The following is an 18,863-nucleotide window of genomic DNA, read 5'->3' as shown; positions in this document are numbered from 1 at the left end:
GATTAAAACTCTTTGAAAAGGTTAAGAAAAAAAAGATAGTCTAGGAGAAATGAGTATTTTCTGCAGTGTCTGGTTAGAAGCTGGAAAATCCATAGATTAACATCAAGAAAGTCTTCCCGAGGGAGACTGGCAGCTCATAACCTTGCCAAGGTTAAGTGCTCTAAATAGGTCATGTTATGTGAACTCTGTGAAGTGTCAAGGAATCTGGAAATTTCAGTGCTCACCCTCTAGGCTTAGTCACTTTTGTGACAGGATTTCCTTTCTATAAAAATATCACAACACTAAGGGCAAGGCCACAGAGGCAATAGAAGTCCGGGGCTGGAGAGATGGCTTAGGGGTCAAAAGCACTTGTTCTTACAGAGAACCAGGTTCCAGTCCCAGGGGATCCAACACCCTCTTCTGGTGACGTCAGGCTCCAGGCATTCACATGACGCACAGGCACACATGCAAGGTACTCATGTAAGCAAAACACTCCCATGCACATAAAAATAAAACAAAGACTTATACTTAGAGAGAGGATTAGTTTTTTTTTTGTTTTTTTTTTTTTTTTTTTTTGTTTTTTTTTGGAGCTGGGGATCGAACCTAGGGCCTTGGCGCTTCCTAGGCAAGGGCTCTACCTCGAGCTAAATCCCCAACCCCGAGGATTAGTTTTTAAGACCACAGTCCTTTACCAGGTAAAGCAGTTTATTGTATCCAAAGTCCCAGCATACGTTTATATAAACCAGGCATCTGCCCTGCTGGAGGAGCTGAGTCAGAACACCATGCCTTCCAGCCCGTCCTCCATGAACTTCTTATAAAGTGCCATAAACTTCGCCACAAATGCTTCCAGATGATAGATCGCTTTGCTGCCCAGCTGCAGGCGATGCTCATAATAGGCCGCCATCTGTGCCACTTCCCCTTTCAGCTGCCCGTCACAGTTATGCAGGAGTTCTGAGAGCAGGCCCTACAGGAAGTGCGAGGGACTTAAAATCAGTCAAGGAGAAAGAGAGCCAAACATGCATGCTTCTCACCCACGAAAGGCAAAGCTTCAACACAGTCTATGTGTGTATGCAGGTGGATATACACCTGTGTGTGTGTGTGTATACATGTACATGTGTGTATAGATGTGTGTGTGTGCGCACACGTGTAAGGAAGCAGTCATTGTGTGTGTGTGAATCAGTAGTTGTTAACACAGTCAAACTATCGTGTAAACAATGAAACCCAGTGCTGACCCGAGGCCTCCCGAGCTCCGGACACAGAAAGCCCTGCAACGGCCCGAGTTAAAGGACTGGTTTTTGCTTTCTTAATGATGCAAAAGGAAAGCATATGCAACAGAAACTGTATCTTGATAAAAGTGAAATTACACAGACTAAGCAGGTTGCACATACATGTGTACTTAGGAAGAATATGCACGCGCACACACACAGGCACACACACGGAATACACATAGAAATATACACATGTACGCGACAACAATTAATGAAAGGAGGACAGGAGTGTGAAGGAGCGCAGGGAGGACTATGGGGAGGGCTTACAGTGAGGACAGTAAAGGAGGAAACAGTGATATAATCTCAAAAAGTCAAAGGATTAAAAAGTGACTGCATCTTGAACCCTGACTTTTACGGGTTGGGGATATGTAATACGTATTATCTCCAGACCCTGGTGCCAAGTGGGGAACCCCAGTCCACCACGCAACCCTGACGGCAACAGCTACTGGCCTTCAGCACATCCCACTGCCCTGTGCCGTCTGATGGGTAAGGAAGCTGTAATCTACATGACCTACTCTTGGAGGCAGGGTCTCAGGGTGACCCGGGTGAGGCAGACATCCTTCCACCTCATGCGAGAGGCTGGAGCTACAGGTGTGGCCAACATATCCGGCCATTTTGAGCACCTTCAACTCCCCATGCTTCATCAGGAGGAAGCCCATCGTACTCTGGGAGCATCTGTGTGCAGCTGCACAAGCTGGGGTGCGAGGTTCCAAGGCTCCAAGGTTCCAAGCGCAGGGAGAGCTGCTCCCACACGCACTGCAACACTTGTAATAACGCAGTAGCGACTCAGAATTCCACCAAACCGCTCATCTTCAAGAAACTGACACGGCCATACAAGCGGGTAGCATCTGTCTTACAGTGCTGAATGAAAATTCAGTACCATAAACAGACTACACACTAACGAGCAAACACAAAGGCACACGCACACACAGACACGCACACACGCATGCACACACACAGCACGTTAGGTGAAAGATGCTACTAATGCAAAGTGTTAACTTCTGTATACAAAAGAGCATTTTTCTTTGTGTATTTAGTATAATATGATTTGTTCACATTACTGTGCAATTTTAATAGAAACAAGCAAAACCCCATGAATGGCCTAATATCGCAAGTCGGTAAATTTTGCTAAGAGGCCAGTCGGCCAATCGTACAAAGCCGAGACTATCCCATATCTTCAGCCTCATTCTGCACATGCCATGTCGTCCCGGGAGTGCCTGTTCCCCAGGCATTTACAGAGCTCCATCCCAGCTCTGAAACCAGCAGAAAAGGCCTTTCCCTCTCCTTGGCTGTGCATGACGGGGTCCCACTGGTACTTTCATTTTCCTTCCTTTACAGACACACGACAGTCTCGCAGGTCACTCCCTAGATCATACTGTCACAACTGAGGTTTTCCCTCCCTTCTTCAGTGGCCCCTACTGGTGCCTGGCACCCAGCAGAGAGGAGTCACCCTCTGCAGAACTAACGAAATGTTACAGACGTGCGGCCCTCAGCACTGGGAAGGCTCTGACCACATGGGTGCTGTCCACGTCTTAGCTCTGTAAGTTAGGATGTAGAATGGAGCCGATTACCTTCATGATTACCTCAGGAGGAATACAGTGCGTCAGAAGCTCATAGAGCCTTCCGCGGACTTCGAGGAGCCTACACAAAACAAAGGTACTGCTGTTTTATGATACAAAGGAGCGATTTCAATTCTCCAGTCAGTATAGTTCCATGTTCTTGATTATCAGCTTGAGGCAGAGAGAAGCTGCCTCCGTCTGACATGTGCTGTGTGAGTGAGTCTGTCCCATTTAGTTTGTCAGATCACAGACTTGTTCTGTGGCCCAGGTGGCCTGAGCCTCACCACGTGGCTCATACTGGCTTTAATCAGTAGCCGTCCTCCTGCCCCACCTTCCTAGGACACATTGGACCACACGGCCAAGGGTCAGCTCGCTTTCTGAAGTTTCTTTCCATACATTTTTAACAATAGGTATTTATATAACGAGGGCTACTAATTGTATCACTCACAACACTGCTGGAGAGAAACCAAGACTCCAAGGGCCTGGCACAACATCTGATCCCCTAAAAGGTAAACCCCCGAAAGTCATCCTTTGACCTCCACATATTGACATACTCATGGCTGCATATACACGCACACACGCACGCACGCACGCACGCACGCACACACCTGTCGACACATCTTTTCTAGACAGTTTTATGCTTAATGTATCTAGAGTGGCTGTAAAAAGCCTGGGAGTCGGGGTTGGGGATTTAGCTCAGTGGTAGAGCGCTTGCCTAGGAAGCGCAAGGCCCTGGGTTCGGTCCCCAGCTCTGAAAAAAAGAACCAAAAAAAAAAAAAAAGCCTGGGAGTCGCCAGCTAACCATACGAGCAGTGAGGTGATGTGAGCACCAAGTGCTACACAACACAGCAGGGACACAACGCTGACCCTCCCGAAGGGACAAGCCAGAGCCCCAGGAAGCAAAGCCTGGCTAAGTGAACAGGGGCGCCAAACCTCAGCCCTAACTGGCTCCCTCGTGGCGTTTCAGGGGTCATGAGGGAAACGCACACACTGCATAGCAACGAGAATAAATAACATTCCTGAACGTAGCAAACAACTGCTTTGCCTTTCTAGATAGATACATTACTTCTACGGAAAGAAACAACTGCCCCGGGCTCTGAGGAAGCCACTGCAGACGTTCCTCCCAGGTAAATCAAGACAGTGACTTAGAAGTGTTCTAAGATTAGACACCCAGACTCCTCCTTTGCCACAGAAGAGTATAGTGCAGCACTTCCTAGAAAGTCTCAGTAGCACCTCCGCTAAGTGACGTTGGTAAGAATCCTATAAAACCGTAACTCGTCACATGCCAACTCTATTATTTCCATCTCAACCGAGACACTTGGGTTCTCATGGCTGCACTCAGGTCTATTCTGTGCCCTAAAATGATCAACTCCCACTAGAGATCAAGGATGAGGCTGTGTTTCAGTGAGCCCGAGAAAATGCCACAACGTGACAGCAGGGGACCAAGCTGCCACGAGCCTAACTCCAGCTGAGGCCATTTTGGTGCTATCCCCTTCTGAGCAACAAGCCCAAACCAGGAGCGAAACAACTGTAGTGTACGTAACAGAGTGATGCTCTCTCTTCATAGATCCTGTCCTTGGGCATGGCGGTGTTTTCTAGTTCCAGAACACTACCACACACTCTCTTTACTCTGTGTTAAGCAAACAGTGCCGTCAGCATACAAACGACATGTTGGAAGCCTAAGGTGAAGCTGCCTGTCAAGGACCGTCGGCTAAGTTAGGATGACGGCTGGGGGGCCAGTATCTTTCTAGTACATTCGTGCCAATTTCAAGGCAATTACAACCATTACGATTACTCTTTCAGCCTGAGCACACTACGCAGTCCATGCTGTGCACTGAAATTAAGCTGCCTAACATTCTGGAAAAAAAAAAGAGCGAGTTCAAAATTTATTTTATAAATAAAGTTCAATTTTACACTTAACAGACTAAGGAAGAGAAGAGACTACAAACTAACAACTTAGCCCACTGTACTTCAGATCTTAAATGTTTCCCCTTTCACACGAGGCTCAGGGTCGACTCCCGCACAGTCTTACCTCTGTGGCGTCTGCTGACTGACAATGGCATTTGCAGTCTCCCTCAGATACACCTCCCAGTCTGTCTCAGGGATTTCTTGGTCTTCGGTGAAAGGGTATCTGTGAAGCAAAAAGAGAATAAACCAACAACCAAGCCTCACGCCCCACAGTGCTACCGTCCCAACAGCCCCACTCACTGCTGCACTCGGCAGGCTTCACACATAAGTAAGGCCTTCCTGAGGTTCCTGCATGACTTCTCGGCCAGCCTGCGAGCCAACTTCGAAGGAAGGGCCAGACCTTCCTTCTTGCAGACGGTGGACAGTACACTGCAAATCTGTAAGAAGAACGAACAGAGAGAAGCACAGTGAGGCAATTTCCTAACTACTGTCAGCACCAACGCGGAGGCCTTCCACAGTGCTGCTCTGCACTGCCGCCTACAGGACACATGGTGCTGGTGCAATCTGTCAGCAGCAACTGTGAGCGGGAAAGAGAAACCAGGGGCTGCCGCATACGCTCTTCACTGCCTACTGTTGAGTAGGGGCTGCCGCATATGCTCTTCACTGCCTACTGTGAGAAACCCGTACACTTTATGGACAGCTGTTAAGGTGAGAAGGGAAACGGTGCACTGACCTCGACCCCCAGGGACCAGGGACAGTCACACTACCTACTTCCTGTTTCCCATTCCCCACCACAACTAAGTAAATCAGCCCGAGGTAGAAGACACTGAATACTTCAGAGAGGTCACGAAGCTTGGTGGATTCCTGATACTAATCTGTTAAAAGACAAAGAGAACAGGCTCCATTTGCATTCACCACTAAACATATCACTGTCGCTCGGTGCCTACTAATGGCTGGCACTCGGCTCTACCTGTGGCTCCCCTTCGATGACTGATAGGCTTCGCTACCTTTCAGAAAACAAACCTGGAGCGGAAGTGTCTCTGGGAGCGACCTGACTTACATCTTCGATGCTGGGGGCAGGCACACGGACGGCCAGGCACCTGCTTCGGATGGGGGGTATCACTTTGGACGTGGAATTGCAGCACAGGATCAGCCTGCAGGTAGACATGTACTTCTCCATGGTCCTGCGCAAGGCGTGCTGGGCGTCCTTCGTGAGCTTGTCCACCTCTGTCAGTAACACCACTGGGGCAGGGAGACAAAGCCAGCTTTACCTGGAGGTCACTGAAACCTCCATTTCTGCCTCTACTGTGTCCTCACTAACCAGCATGAAACCCTAAACAGAGGCCTGATAGTCTACTTTTACCCCCGAAAAGAACAAATTGAATTTACAGAATATTTTTAATTTTTAGGATTTTATAGTCAAACAAGACTAAGAAACACTGGTCAAAATGGGGTAAGCGTAGGACGTCTCACCCCAGCCTTTACGTTGGTAACAAAGCTGCAAGACAGAGATGTGCTGCACTACATCGAGAGTTCTACGTCACCGGTGAGTTCCACCTCACCCGCTAACACTCTGGAGATCTCTGCTGCAATCCTCACAGAGGTGGGTACTGCTAAGAAGACACTACAGAAGCCATACTGGAGGAAGACAGGAATCTGGCTGCATTCTAGGCTAGGACCAGTCTGTCAGCCTTAAGGGGTTCAGGAATGGTGCAAGGGACTAATCCAGCTTTCAGATTTGTTTATCAAGCTGTTTCCAAAGGAAGGCAGTAGCAACGGGGTTTCGTTTTAGATACAACCACAGACAAAGTAGCCTCAACATCTACGTCAAGCTACATCCGCATGTGAGCTGACAGGAGCAAACAGTGACAAAGAAGTGGCATCATGCTTGAGAGAGAAAGGAGGAGTCCACGACACATGTCCCTGCGGTCAGGGCACTAAACCCTGAACCCCAGGACACACTGGAAGCCACAGCCAGTAGCAAAGCAGAACTTGTAAGCAGATGCGGGTCGCATAGGGCCCAGTCTGTGTCTGAGAACACGGGACCCTGTAATGATAAGGTCTGGGCAAGTGGAGGGTTCTAAAATGCTAACATGATGCTTCACACAGAGCCCAGCAGCAGAAGGTGGCTGAGCAGAGCAGGAAACAGACAGACAGGGACGAGGACGCCAAGTGTCAGGGAAAGCCAAGGAGTAGAGACTGCAGCAGGGCCACGGGTCTCACCGCTTCCTGAAAATGAAACGTAGGCCCTCCTAAGGAAAATCTTTTTTTTTTTTTTAATTCACTTTTTAGTAAAATACATCATTTTCAAGTAACCATAAATTTATTGGGAAAAACATGTCAATCTAACTTTGGAAGCACAAGTGGCCAAGTTCCGACTGAGCTCTCATCTAAGAAGCTGGGCATCAACCTCGATGCTAGCGAAGCAGGGACAGGTGCATCCCTAGAACTCACTGCACTGTGAGCAGAGCTGACATCAGCGAGCTCAGGGTCAGTGAGAGCCCCCACCTTGATGAAGAACAAGCTAGGAAGACAGGAGTGTCGCCCTCCATCCTCAACACGCACTCGCACACGAGTGCACGGTAAGCTGTTATGTGATCTGTGCTGTCAAACAGGCACCAGGAACAAGACCGGACAGCATGGGCAGAGACCAGGGCCTCATTCATGCCTTCTCTTTTTCTGGGACAGGTCTCTATGTGCAGGCCTGGCTGTCCTGGAGCTCACTCTAATGAGTCAGGCTGGCCTGAAACTTACAGAGATCCTCCTGCCTCTGCACCCTAGTGCCCGGATTGAGGGTGGGCACAACCGTGCACAGCATGGTAACTCCAATATAAAAGAGCCCTGATGTCCCCGGCCTCACAGAACGCCTCCTCGGCGCCTACCTTTGAAGTCTCTTTGTGAGCTGGTTTCAAGCTGTTGTGACTGGGCCACTGTCTTCAGCATCTCCTGGATTACGACCCGGTCACTGTTTCCTGCATCGCTACACAAAAGTGGAATGACGGTTACACGGACGGAAACGTGCGCCAAGCACTGTGCCCCCCTCCTTAATCTGTTATCACATCAACAGTATCAGGAAGCTTGCTCGCTCTCGCTCTCCCTCTCTCTCTCTCTCTCTCTCTAAGACATACTGGTTTTGAATTTGCAGTCAGCCTCCGGGGTATACCACCATGCTCAGCTACAACCGAAGAGCGTGCGGTTAAATTTTTTGTTGAAAGTAGTAATACCTAATTTTACAAGTATGAACCTTGAAACTTGAGATCTTTTAGGCTCAGTAACAGATTTAAATTGTACTACACTGGAAACATTGTGTTCTTATAGTAATTTATCATCACTTAAGAGAGCAAAACTATCAGTTTAACAAACACCTTGATAATGCCCTGACAGTAACGAATACTTGAAACTGAATAACTTGAATACTTGAAACACGGTTTTCCGTTACTCGCTACAGCTGGATCACAACATCTGGATGCTGATGATCACGTTCCTGGTCAAGAAACGAGAACATTCCCCGAGTGGCCTGTGGATCGGATGCACTTACTTTTGTAATTTGATCCATCCCCAATCTTTACCTGGATGAATCCTCTCAGGGTTACTCTCAGGTTCATGTACAGCAAAGCCACACACACGAGAGCTCAAGACTTCCACTCCCTCCACTGCGCCCACTCTTTTACCTCAGTGACGTGGACCACGGCACACACCGCCCTAGGACCTCCGACAATGGTAATTTTTAAAAAGCTCTCTAAGCGGGAGGACAGCGACTGTAAACTTTTCTTTATTGAGTAAACCCCTAACTACTTTCCTTAGAGAACTGCGGAGCAGTTACCTGGGGTTAACCTCAAGGTGGTAGTTACTTGCAATGGTGCTGATCTCAATTTTTTTCTTAGATGGAGTCTGCGAATGAGACAAGAGTCAGTTCAACAGTTACTTCTTGGCTGTCTTCTTTTTACCTCATGCCCCACCAAATCACCGCTGCCAAGCATCTACACAGCCTTCCGTGTTAACATGGAAATAAAAGAAAAATATGTATCCCCAGGATCAGTGTCTCAAGAAAAGTCAGTAAGGAGAGAAAACTTCATACACGCCTATTTTGCCTTCCCACTTAATTACGTGGCTTTGCGATCCCTCTCAGACACCTGTGTGAGGTCATGACTGTGTCACCAACTCTTAACACGCATGGTCTACAACACTGTGCATGTCTGTGCAACCTGGCTACACACCCATCAGCTGAGCGAGAAATCCGCACGTCTGTAAGGAGACTCTTCCTTCCTGCACTCGCACCCCTATAACTGCCCTGCCTCACCATGGGCCTCAAAACACAAACCACCCGACCACAGACTCACAAAATCCTCTGAAAGTAGCGCCAAGCCAGGACTCGAGTTAGGGAACTGCATTTCGCCATGAGAGTTGCTATTTCTATTTCTCAAAATGAATGCATCTCAGTAGTTTCTCTTTCCTGTCGTCCCTTCAAAAAAACCTACCTTCACTTAAGCTAGTCTATATTAGACAGTTTATTTCGAGGGAATACACCCACTTCCCTGGCCCTCTTCATAACCTCATCTCATTTCAGAAACGTATTCTCCATACGGAATTAAGGGCCACATCATACACTTTTTAAACATTAGGACTCCGACCGAAATTCATACGGTGACTTGGGACACAGACTTTTCAATATTAAGCCTCCCGTGTGAGAACACGCTTTATATTTCTATTTTTTCAGTTCTTTATTCTTGTAGAATATTGTTTCTTCTGGGATGATTACCCTCCTGAAGGCTGTTAACAGCATGGCCATCCACGCTAAGCATTTTTTTTTCCCTTTCTGAATACAAAATACCGTTAAGACACCGTATGCGATACCATGGAGGACTTGACACTAGGCATGACACATCCTCTATGTAACTTCAAAACACGTAGTCTTGCCGAGGTAAAAGATAACCAAGGTAAAAGCATAACCAAGGCACGCTAACACACTACCAGGTGTAAGGAGCTGCCAATTCTGCCGGGCTGAGTAGCACTTAAAGAGAGAAGGGCATGTCAGGGACCGGGGAAATGGCTGAGCGAAACACACGTGTTGTGCGGACACATGTCAACCTGATGACGCCACCTAATTCTCTAGCACTAGTACAAATGCAACTGTCTGTGACACCAGGGACCTCACAGAGCAGCGGGAAGCAGAGATGGGAGAATCCCCAGAAGCTCCCTCCCAGGTTGCCAGCTGGACTTGGGGGATAGCAAGGGAACATTTCTCTTAAACAAAATGAGGAAGAGAGGACTGGCAGCTGCCAGTTCTACTATGCACCCCGCCTTCACGAACATGAGCACACAGGCACACAACTTCTTAGGTTACACACTAGGCGGTCAGTGGTGGGGAGAGGTAGACACATGACCAGGATTGAAAATCCCCACCAGAAACAGCTGCTAAGCCTCAACCAGAGATGCTTACTGTGATAGTCTGATGCTCAATTCTCAGTTTTTCCACCCCAACACCATAAAGTTCACGTAGAATACACATAATTCTTGTCTTTTTTCCAGCACCCGATGGTCCATATACTAAGAGGTGAGGAAAGTCTCCACACTGAACCTAAGGACAAAAGAACAAGACATTCGATCCTACTTAAAGTGAGGTGAGGCAAGCTAAACAAACTACTTTTAAAGTACCAAGACACTCAGTATTCCAAGAGAATATGTACCAAACTCTGGACACTAACTTAATCTAACTTACATGCACAACACAGAACACGCAAGGCATGTTAAATGCTTAAAAGTTGGAACTCCCTAAGAAAGCTATCTGAAGGGCCCGTTTGAAAATAAGGGGTGACCAAAGGTGAAATACATCTCTGTAACTAAGACATATGCTTGTCTGGCCCGGATACCCCAAAACTGGTCCTCTTGCTCAGGGGTAGGTGCACTGATTTCCTTTTAAGTTCACTTGGGAGATATAGAAGAACTTCACACCTGAACGGGGTTGATGCGAAGCTATGGAAAAGGCAGCAATAACAGTTCTATCAAACGAAAGAATACTATTAGCATGGACGGTGTATCTTGCCTTTAGGAAACTGAACATCAACGCTACTGAAGGAAAACAGGTATTTGTATAAACAGAGTATAATGTTCTATTTTAAATTAGTGTATGCATCACAAAACAAAAACAAACCTGTAGTAGGAGCGCCTATCTGGCCCTTGCAGGGACACAGACGCCGGGGCACACCCCCATCCCCGCCCCCTACAGCGGGTCCTTGCTCATTATTCTCCATTACACTGGCCTTCTTCAGGTCCTTACACCAAACTCATGGGAACCCACGCAGCAAAAACACTGCACTTTGAGGAACTCGTCACTCTAATCCCCTCGCTGACATTGGGGCGCCCGTCTCCTCCCTTCCCCGGCTGTGCAGGAAGCGCCGAGCCGGGCAGCCTCCGCCCTCCCGGTCGGCTTACCAGGTTGCGCAGCTGTGCTGCCTGCTCCTTGTGATAGTCCAGCCGTGCAAGGGAGCTCGGCCGGTATTTGTCCACCCAGAGGCTCATGGTTGCTTCACAGCCCCACCGGCGAGCCCGTCACCAAGACAGACGAGTTTTCCCGCGAGCGCGAAAGGCTGCAACGTCATTTCCGGCAGCCGGCGACTTCCGGTTAGGGAGGCTGGGAAATCCAAACGGGGCCTGTAGTGGTCGCTGCAGTTCCCACTGCGCCACTACACCAACAGTCGCTGCGTTTATGGGGCGGGCGGTCCTTGTCCCTTTGTTCTCTCTCTGTGACATTGTAGAAAACATTCGAAGGAGTTAAAGATGTATCTCTGACAGGCAGGATGTCCAATATGAGTGCTGAGCGAAGGAGGTTTCCCCCGTTTCATTCTTTCATTTATTCACCGGTTCACAACTCCATTCTAATTAGTGCTACCTAATTTGCTATCTTTGTAGAACTGTTTTTTCCTTAAAATCAATCAATCAATCAATCAATCAATCAATCAATCCGTCAATGGTCAATGAGTATTTGCCTATGACTCTGTGAACTGTGTGCTCTGAAGTGAGAAAGAAAATGAAATCGGAAGCAAAAGTATTGAAAGGGCCATGTTTGATACACTGGGATAGTGAGCATGGAAAGACTTTCAGAAATGGGGAGTGAGGCAGGTGCTACTGGGATTTGGCAACAGTGCCCAGAAGCATGACAGACAAACTTGCATAAAGACAGATAGTTCGTGGTGGATCCTAGAGTATGTGCTATGTTCTAAAAGATTGAAAGAATATGGAGAGAACATAGCAAAAAAAAAAAAAGAAAGAAAGAAAGAAAGAAAGAAAGAAAAGAAAAAAACCCCCACAACAACAACAACAAATACAAAAACACAGATGCCCCCATTCATTTAGATCTCCAATAAAATTTTGGTGCGTGCGCCCCAGGCAATTTCGCAGTGAGATTAATTTTTATCTGAAATTAGATTTTAATTGGTTGTCCTGTATTTTTTTTTTCTTTTCTTTTTTTTTCGGAGCTGGGGACCGAACCCAGGGCCTTGCGCTCCCTAGGCAAGGGCTTTACCGCTGAGCTAAATCCCCAACCCCCCGTATTTTTTATCTTACAGCCATGCTCGGATTTCTTCAACTTATGAGACCTGGGGTAGTAGTTGGGAAGGAGGGAGAGAGTCCTCACATCACAGCCAGTGGGCCAAGGCCAGCTCTGCCCTGCTGCCTGGAGTAGCTTCAGAAGTTACTTCTGGACACCCAGAAGCGTGTTGAGATGGTCAGTCTTGGTTGTCAGCTTGGTGAGGTTTGGAATCATCATACAAACTACTACATGTCCCTGGGTGCAGTAGAGTATTGAAGACCACGTAGTTACAGTCTGTCAATTAAGCTTAAGTTGTTTAACATTCAGAAAGATGTTCTAGGTTTTAAAAGACGCTTTTGGGATAGTAAAACAAGTTAAATTGAAAATGATTTAGATACAAAAGTGCTTTATCTAAATTGCCAAGTATAAATAGAATGGACATTATAAACGTACGTCATGCCTTAGGGTTTTCATAATGGTTATATAATCGTATTCGATTTATGTTTGAAGGAAAAAGTGCTTTATATTGAAATGAAAAGGGGAACCACAGAGTGTCTTGTGCATTACCCACCAATTAAACAGCCTACGGCTTAGGAAAGAAATAGAAGTAGAAGACCTGTGGGGAGGGGTGGTTTGTGGAGAAACAATTCTGGGAGACATGGAGGCAGGGGGAGAGGAGCCCAAAAGAGGTGAGGAAATGGACACATGGTACTTGAGCATAGGTAACCAGCCATGTGGCAAGATGTAGGTTAAAATAAATGGTCTTACTTCTGGGAGCATAGGCCTGGGAGGCAGAACCGGGGCTTGATGTCAACGCAATAAAGTGGAAAGAGTTCTGTTTCAAACATTCTTTTGAAAGCTAGAGTCACTATGTGGAATATTCCGGGCATTTATTCTGGGGTTTCATGAGAATGTAACATTTAGTCTTTGTTTGCTTGCTTGTTTGTTTGTTTGTTTGTTTATCTATTTAATGTATGAGTAGCAAAATGCAGAGAGAATTCATTTTATTTTTTTAACATAGCGTTCTTATTAATTTGCCCTTTGAGAATGTCACACTGGCAGAGTGTTCTAGTCTTATTTCTGTTGTTGTGATACGCACTGGCCAACATCAACTTGGGAAGTGTTTATCTGGTTTACACTTCCCCCATCACAGCCGAGCATCATGGGAAGTGAGGGCCGGAATTCAAGCAGGAACTTGAAGGCTGGAAATGAAGCAGAAGCCGGTGAAAGGGCACTGCTGACTGGCTTGCTCCCCGTGGCTTGGTCAGCCTGCTTGCTTATAGACCCAGGACCACCTGCCCAGGAATGGCACCACCCACCGGAGGTTTGTTAACCCCATGTCAATTAAGAAAATGCCTCCCACAGACTTTTCCACAGGGAAATCTGCTAGAAGCAATGGTCCCTCTTCTCAGATGACTCAAACTTGTGTCGAGTTGACAAAAAAAATACAACAACAACAACAAACAAACAAAAAACAAAAACAAAAACAAAAAAACCCAAAACACATATTTTTAAAATGGTATTCACCCTTCTCCTAAGTCCTTCCCAGATTTACCTCAGATGCATTCATTTCATTGTGTCCCCACTTAGTTGGAATTTATACTTCACCTTCCACAGAAAGGAGCTTCCTTATTTGCCCAGTTGCTAGGCTGCACCCACTTCCTTCTTCCTTCACATCTCCTCATGGCGCTTCCAGCTTCTATGTCACTTCCTATTGCTAAGCAGCTCCATTACTGCAGCTTGCATTATGTCTGCTCTTGAGATCCAGTCATACTGGGAAGCAGATGAGGTGAGAAAGACTCTCCCCGTCCCTTGTAGAAGAAAGGAGTCGGGAAACGGTAGCACTTCAGCATAGTCCGTGCGCCAATGTGCGCCGTGCCCACGGGGGCTGGAAGCGGGCATCTGATCCTCTGGAACCGGACTCACAGATGGTCGTGAGTCACCCTAAAGGCGCTGGGAACTGAAACCAGATACTTACAAGAGCAGCTAATGCTTTTCACCACTGAGCCACCTCTCCAGAGCCACAATGAGTTTTCTTTGAAGGAGAAGAGGAGAATCTCGGAATGGGGGAAGCCTATCTGGCCTTTCTTTCCATGTTTTGACCCTTTAATGTGAACCATTGAATCTGAAATTTCCCCACATCCCTCTACTCTTGAAGCAAACCATAAAATCTCAAAGGCTTGCTCTAGCTCTTGCCCTCTTCCCTTGAAAATCTTCCTGTAACAATTTTCCTTCTCGAAATGCCACTCAGACCAAGGGAAACTTATACAAACGGGTATTTCCAAATACTGTCCCACCCTGTTGGCTATCATTAAGTTATGTCCCATTTCTTCCTATCGTGGTCAACCACTGTAGGCTGAGGCCATTTCTGAGCTGGTGGTCCTGGGGTCTATAAGAAATCGGACTGAGTGAGACATGAGGAGCAAGCCAGTAGGCAGCACCCGCCAATGACCTACGCATCAGCTCCTATATCCAGGTTCCTGCCCTGACTTCCTTCAGACTACACTGTGGAAGTGTAAGCCAAATAAACCCTTTCCCTTCCAAGTTCTTTTGGTCAATATGTTTTCCCACAGCAACAATAACCCTAAGACAAGGATAGTACAATCTGTCAGCCCAAGAATACCCAAGATGCCTAGCTAACCACTGGAAGATACTAGAAAGGCTGGCAAAGGACTCTCACCTCCCTCAGAAAGCAGCCACCTGCCTGACTCACGGGTCGCATGTTTATACTTCTGCCATCCATGACTGTGGAATAAATGCTGTTGCGGAATTTACCGAGTTCATGGTACTTGCTGACAACAAGCCCAGAAAGCTAATACTTTGTTGGTGGCTTGAAAACTGTCTCCGCACAAAGTCGATGCTAAGTAACAGCAGGATAACTCGGAGGCATCCTTCTCCCGCTCTTCCCTAACCCCGTCCCTCACCAAGACCTTCAGCAAGCAAACTGAGCGCCAGGGACAGAGTCAAGGACAAACCTCATCTATTCATCTACCCGATCGTGTAGATATTTTTTTCTCACCAATATTTCTTTAGGACAATATATTTCAGGCTTTGGCTAAAACTTGAAGTGTTTTCCAAGTCAATTAAATGATAGCTCTTGCTTCATGGTGGTCGCAGAAATTAGAGCCAAATTCTTGTATTCCAGATGAACAATGAGAAATCTGGCTGACCTTCAAAAGAGCATTCCTTGTAGAAAAGGCAATTATTGCTCAAAGAACTTCCCAGGGAATGTCATAATAATCCACTGGACTGAGTCATAGGACATTTTTCTGGACTGGACTTTGAATAACTCACTTTTAGAAACAATCTTAAATTATAAATGCGAGTGGGCAGATGACATCACTGTTTCCACTACCATCTTCTATAACAGCCCTTTGTGGATATTTCACAATATGGGTGGCCAAATTATAGCCACTGAATGATACAGTGAAAAATGTCATGACTTTTTTTCTTTTGCTCCTTTTCCAAGCTTTATTCTCTGGATTTCTCTTTAGAATTTTTAGTTAATAGCTTCCATTTTTCAGAATTTCCTGTTATTGTGTTTCTGCTCATATCACAAGTGTTAATTTAAAAATGGAACTAGCCAAACTTACACATCTTTGTAGGATCATAGAAGACTATCTTCAGGTGCAAATAAACTGTCAACAGACTATGCCTACAGCCCGTTTCTCTTTGATGATGTCCTGGTTAAGAGTCACTTCACATACTAACAGAAAATTAATAGTGAGGTAATTCTCACTGAGGTGCCCACATTTTGAGTTCTGCTTCCAGACATCTTTAAATGGTTTCCTAAAACTATTTCTGTAATGTGAGGTGTCAGATTGGATAGGTACTAAGTGGGAGATGATGTCCAGGTTACTGATTTACTTAACGTGTAAGCAAGGGTAAGAATGCTTTGCAAAGGTGGGTGCCTTTCAGTCAAACTCGTTTATCAGTAAATACTGATTCCCTAACAAATCAAAAGGCCCAGAATATGAGGAAATGTGCACTCTAATCTCTGTCAAGGGGAACCAGAGGGCTACACAGCACATGCTTTCAAGGGAAGCCTGTCTTTCTAGTTCCTTCTCCTATAGCAGAACACAGGACTCTGAAAACATGTAGAACTTCTCCAATTCTTCCACAGTCACACCCTAGGGTTCTCTGGCCAAATGGCTCCCATTCTTTGCTCCTTTTCAACCTGATGACAATATGACTGAAATAACATGAAGGCAGCAGAGTTGATCTGGACTCGTGTGTCAGAGGATGTACATGGTTGTTCAGCCTCATGCCCTTACACAGAACGTTGGCACAGCAGGAAGCCATGACAGGCCAGCTGTGGCAGGAAAGAAGCAAGGAGGAGGAGGCTGCCTCACATCAAGATGGAAAGAAAACAGAGAGCAGAGTCTTAATGGGGAAGAGAATGGGTAAGATATGATGGCTCCAAAGGCATACTCCCAAATATTTGCCTTTCTCGCCGTCTTCCTTTTACTTTCTGGATATCGTCATCCATCAGGTTATTAATCCATCAAGGGATCAATCCGTTGATTAGTTCAGCCCTCCTGACTTAATTGTCTCAGAGAATCCCAGGGGTGATTTTCTCAATCGAGTTGATGAGCCCATGACTTCTGTCTATCACGAAGCTAGGACTTGCGATGGGTCTCATTTCTCAAATGTCTCCCCCCAACCACCACCTCCAGGTAATCGTGCAGCAACTCTCTAATCTTCCTGACAATCCTAGATAAGATTGAAAACCCCAAGCTCTTCATTCAAGTTTCATTTGTTCAAATCGTCTCCGTATTCCGACTGCGAAGATTCATCAGGCAAAGGCCTGAGAAAATCCACAGGCAGCAGCAGCTCTGACAAAGATGAAAAGACAAATCCTGATTTCACAAGGATTTTCTGGTTTGAATGGTTGTTATCGCTTCGTTTTGTTCTAATGACCTAAGATGGTGCATAAGTCCTCTTTCAATAGGGAAAATAGACTGACGTTCAGCTCAGTAGTTCAGCAGTTTCCCAGCACATGAATAGCCCTGGGTTTGATCCTCAGCACTACAAATAAATGTATAGGTAGATGGACAAATTATATATATATAACATAAATATATAATATATTGTATCATTGTATATCATATATGTGGTATATATGTTGTTAATAGAACAGGTGATAGATGTAAGAAATAATAGATGATTAAGAAGAAATGATAGATATATAAATGATAGATGGTTGATAGATATATAAATGATAGATGATTGATAGATGATAGATGCATAGATAGATGATTGATATTTATAGATAGATAGACAGACAGAGATGATACATAGATAGATGATAGATAGATAGATATATAGATAGATAGGTACATAGATGGATGGTTAGATACATAGACAGACAGATGATAAATAGACTGATAGAGATAGATAGATAGATACATAGATAGATAATAGATATAGATAGATAGATGATTGATATTTATAGATAGACAGAGAGACAGATAGATAGATGATACATAGATTGATAGATGATAGATAGATAGATGATAGATATAGATAGATAGATAGATAGATAGATAGATAGACAGACATAGCTATAGATAAGGTACTATCATTGCCACACTGAGTTACAGTTTCAAGGTGTGTGCAAAACCTTTATTCCCTGTTTTACTTCTTCAAAACCATCCAGTAAAAGTGTTCACATGCACATTGGGTTGGACAGTTGGCTTATCCGTTAAAAATACCATCTGCTCTTGGAGAGGACTAAACTCAGATCCTATCACCCATGCTGCCTGTTATTCCCGCTCATGGAGACTGGATACCCTCAGGCCTCCTATAGTACCTATACTCATATGTCCATACATCCCTCCCACACACATGTAAATAAAAATAAATTTGTAAGCATTTTAGAGTCACCTGTTCATCACATCAGCTGTAGGAGAGAGCAGGGCCGAGATACTGCACGCATGTGGCAAGCGACTTTGGAGGAAGTGTATGCAACAGCTTCATGAAGTTAGCTGCTTCAGAGACATACGCTATTTTCCAGCCTTCGATGAAATCTAGGCTGCCTTGACTCATTCTTCTGCTTAGAGTCTCACAAAACCAAAACAGCGCCAGCAAGTTAGGATTTTATTGGTGCACACTAGGGGAGAATCTGCTTGCTTGAATTACTGACAAATCTTAGTGACATTCAACTACAGTAACCAAGGTTCCAGCTCCCACCGGGGAGCTAACACATTGACTCTCAAGAGTTTTCCTTCCTTTCCAAGACAATGTCATTGAGCCAAATATACATAATAGGAAATCAAAAAGATTTTGCTGTCTTAAAATATCACCAGATGCCCCAAAGATAGGGAAGAAATAATTAACACTAAACAACACTGAGGTATTCAGCAAAGCTAGAAGGATCCACCATATCCTGAAGGCCCTGGAGAGGACTGGGGTGGCCGGAAGGACTGTCCTGTGTGTTATGTAGACAACTGTCTGAGGCAGGTAATGGATCCTATGACTTGCCATGGTTAAGTGTTTCTTGGGGCGCTGAACTTGATGCCCAGAGGTTCTTCTCTCTACAACCTCATCTTAAAAGCACAATGGCACTCAACCATCCTCTTAGTCAAATTGAGTCAATTAGCAACACCAGCTCCAACATCT

The 18,863-nt window shown here is 45.7% G+C and overlaps 1 protein-coding gene across 2 annotated transcripts; it reads right to left on the bottom strand.

The window, feature by feature from the left end:
* Positions 1-644: 644 nt before the first annotated feature.
* Rfc3 (replication factor C subunit 3) lies at positions 645-11,303 on the bottom strand. 2 transcript variants are annotated; one of them, XM_032887011.1, is made up of 9 exons: positions 11,147-11,303; positions 10,155-10,292; positions 8,538-8,605; positions 7,597-7,694; positions 5,775-5,956; positions 5,015-5,151; positions 4,839-4,937; positions 2,819-2,888; positions 645-943 (listed from the first exon to the last, which is right to left on the bottom strand). In XM_032887011.1, the coding sequence occupies exons 1-9, from the start codon at positions 11,231-11,233 to the stop codon at positions 752-754; spliced, it is 1,071 nt and encodes a 356-aa protein (XP_032742902.1). In that variant the 5' UTR covers positions 11,234-11,303; the 3' UTR covers positions 645-751. The 2 variants fall into 2 exon arrangements, with proteins under 2 accessions (XP_032742902.1, XP_032742903.1); XM_032887012.1 differs by lacking the exon at positions 10,155-10,292.
* Positions 11,304-18,863: the final 7,560 nt, after the last annotated feature.

This window comes from Rattus rattus, chromosome 16 (assembly GCF_011064425.1).
Source record: "Rattus rattus isolate New Zealand chromosome 16, Rrattus_CSIRO_v1, whole genome shotgun sequence".
Classification (NCBI taxonomy): Eukaryota; Metazoa; Chordata; class Mammalia; order Rodentia; family Muridae; genus Rattus; species Rattus rattus.
Note: the sequence above shows the minus strand (reverse complement) of the source record. Positions and strands in the feature narration are given on the sequence as shown.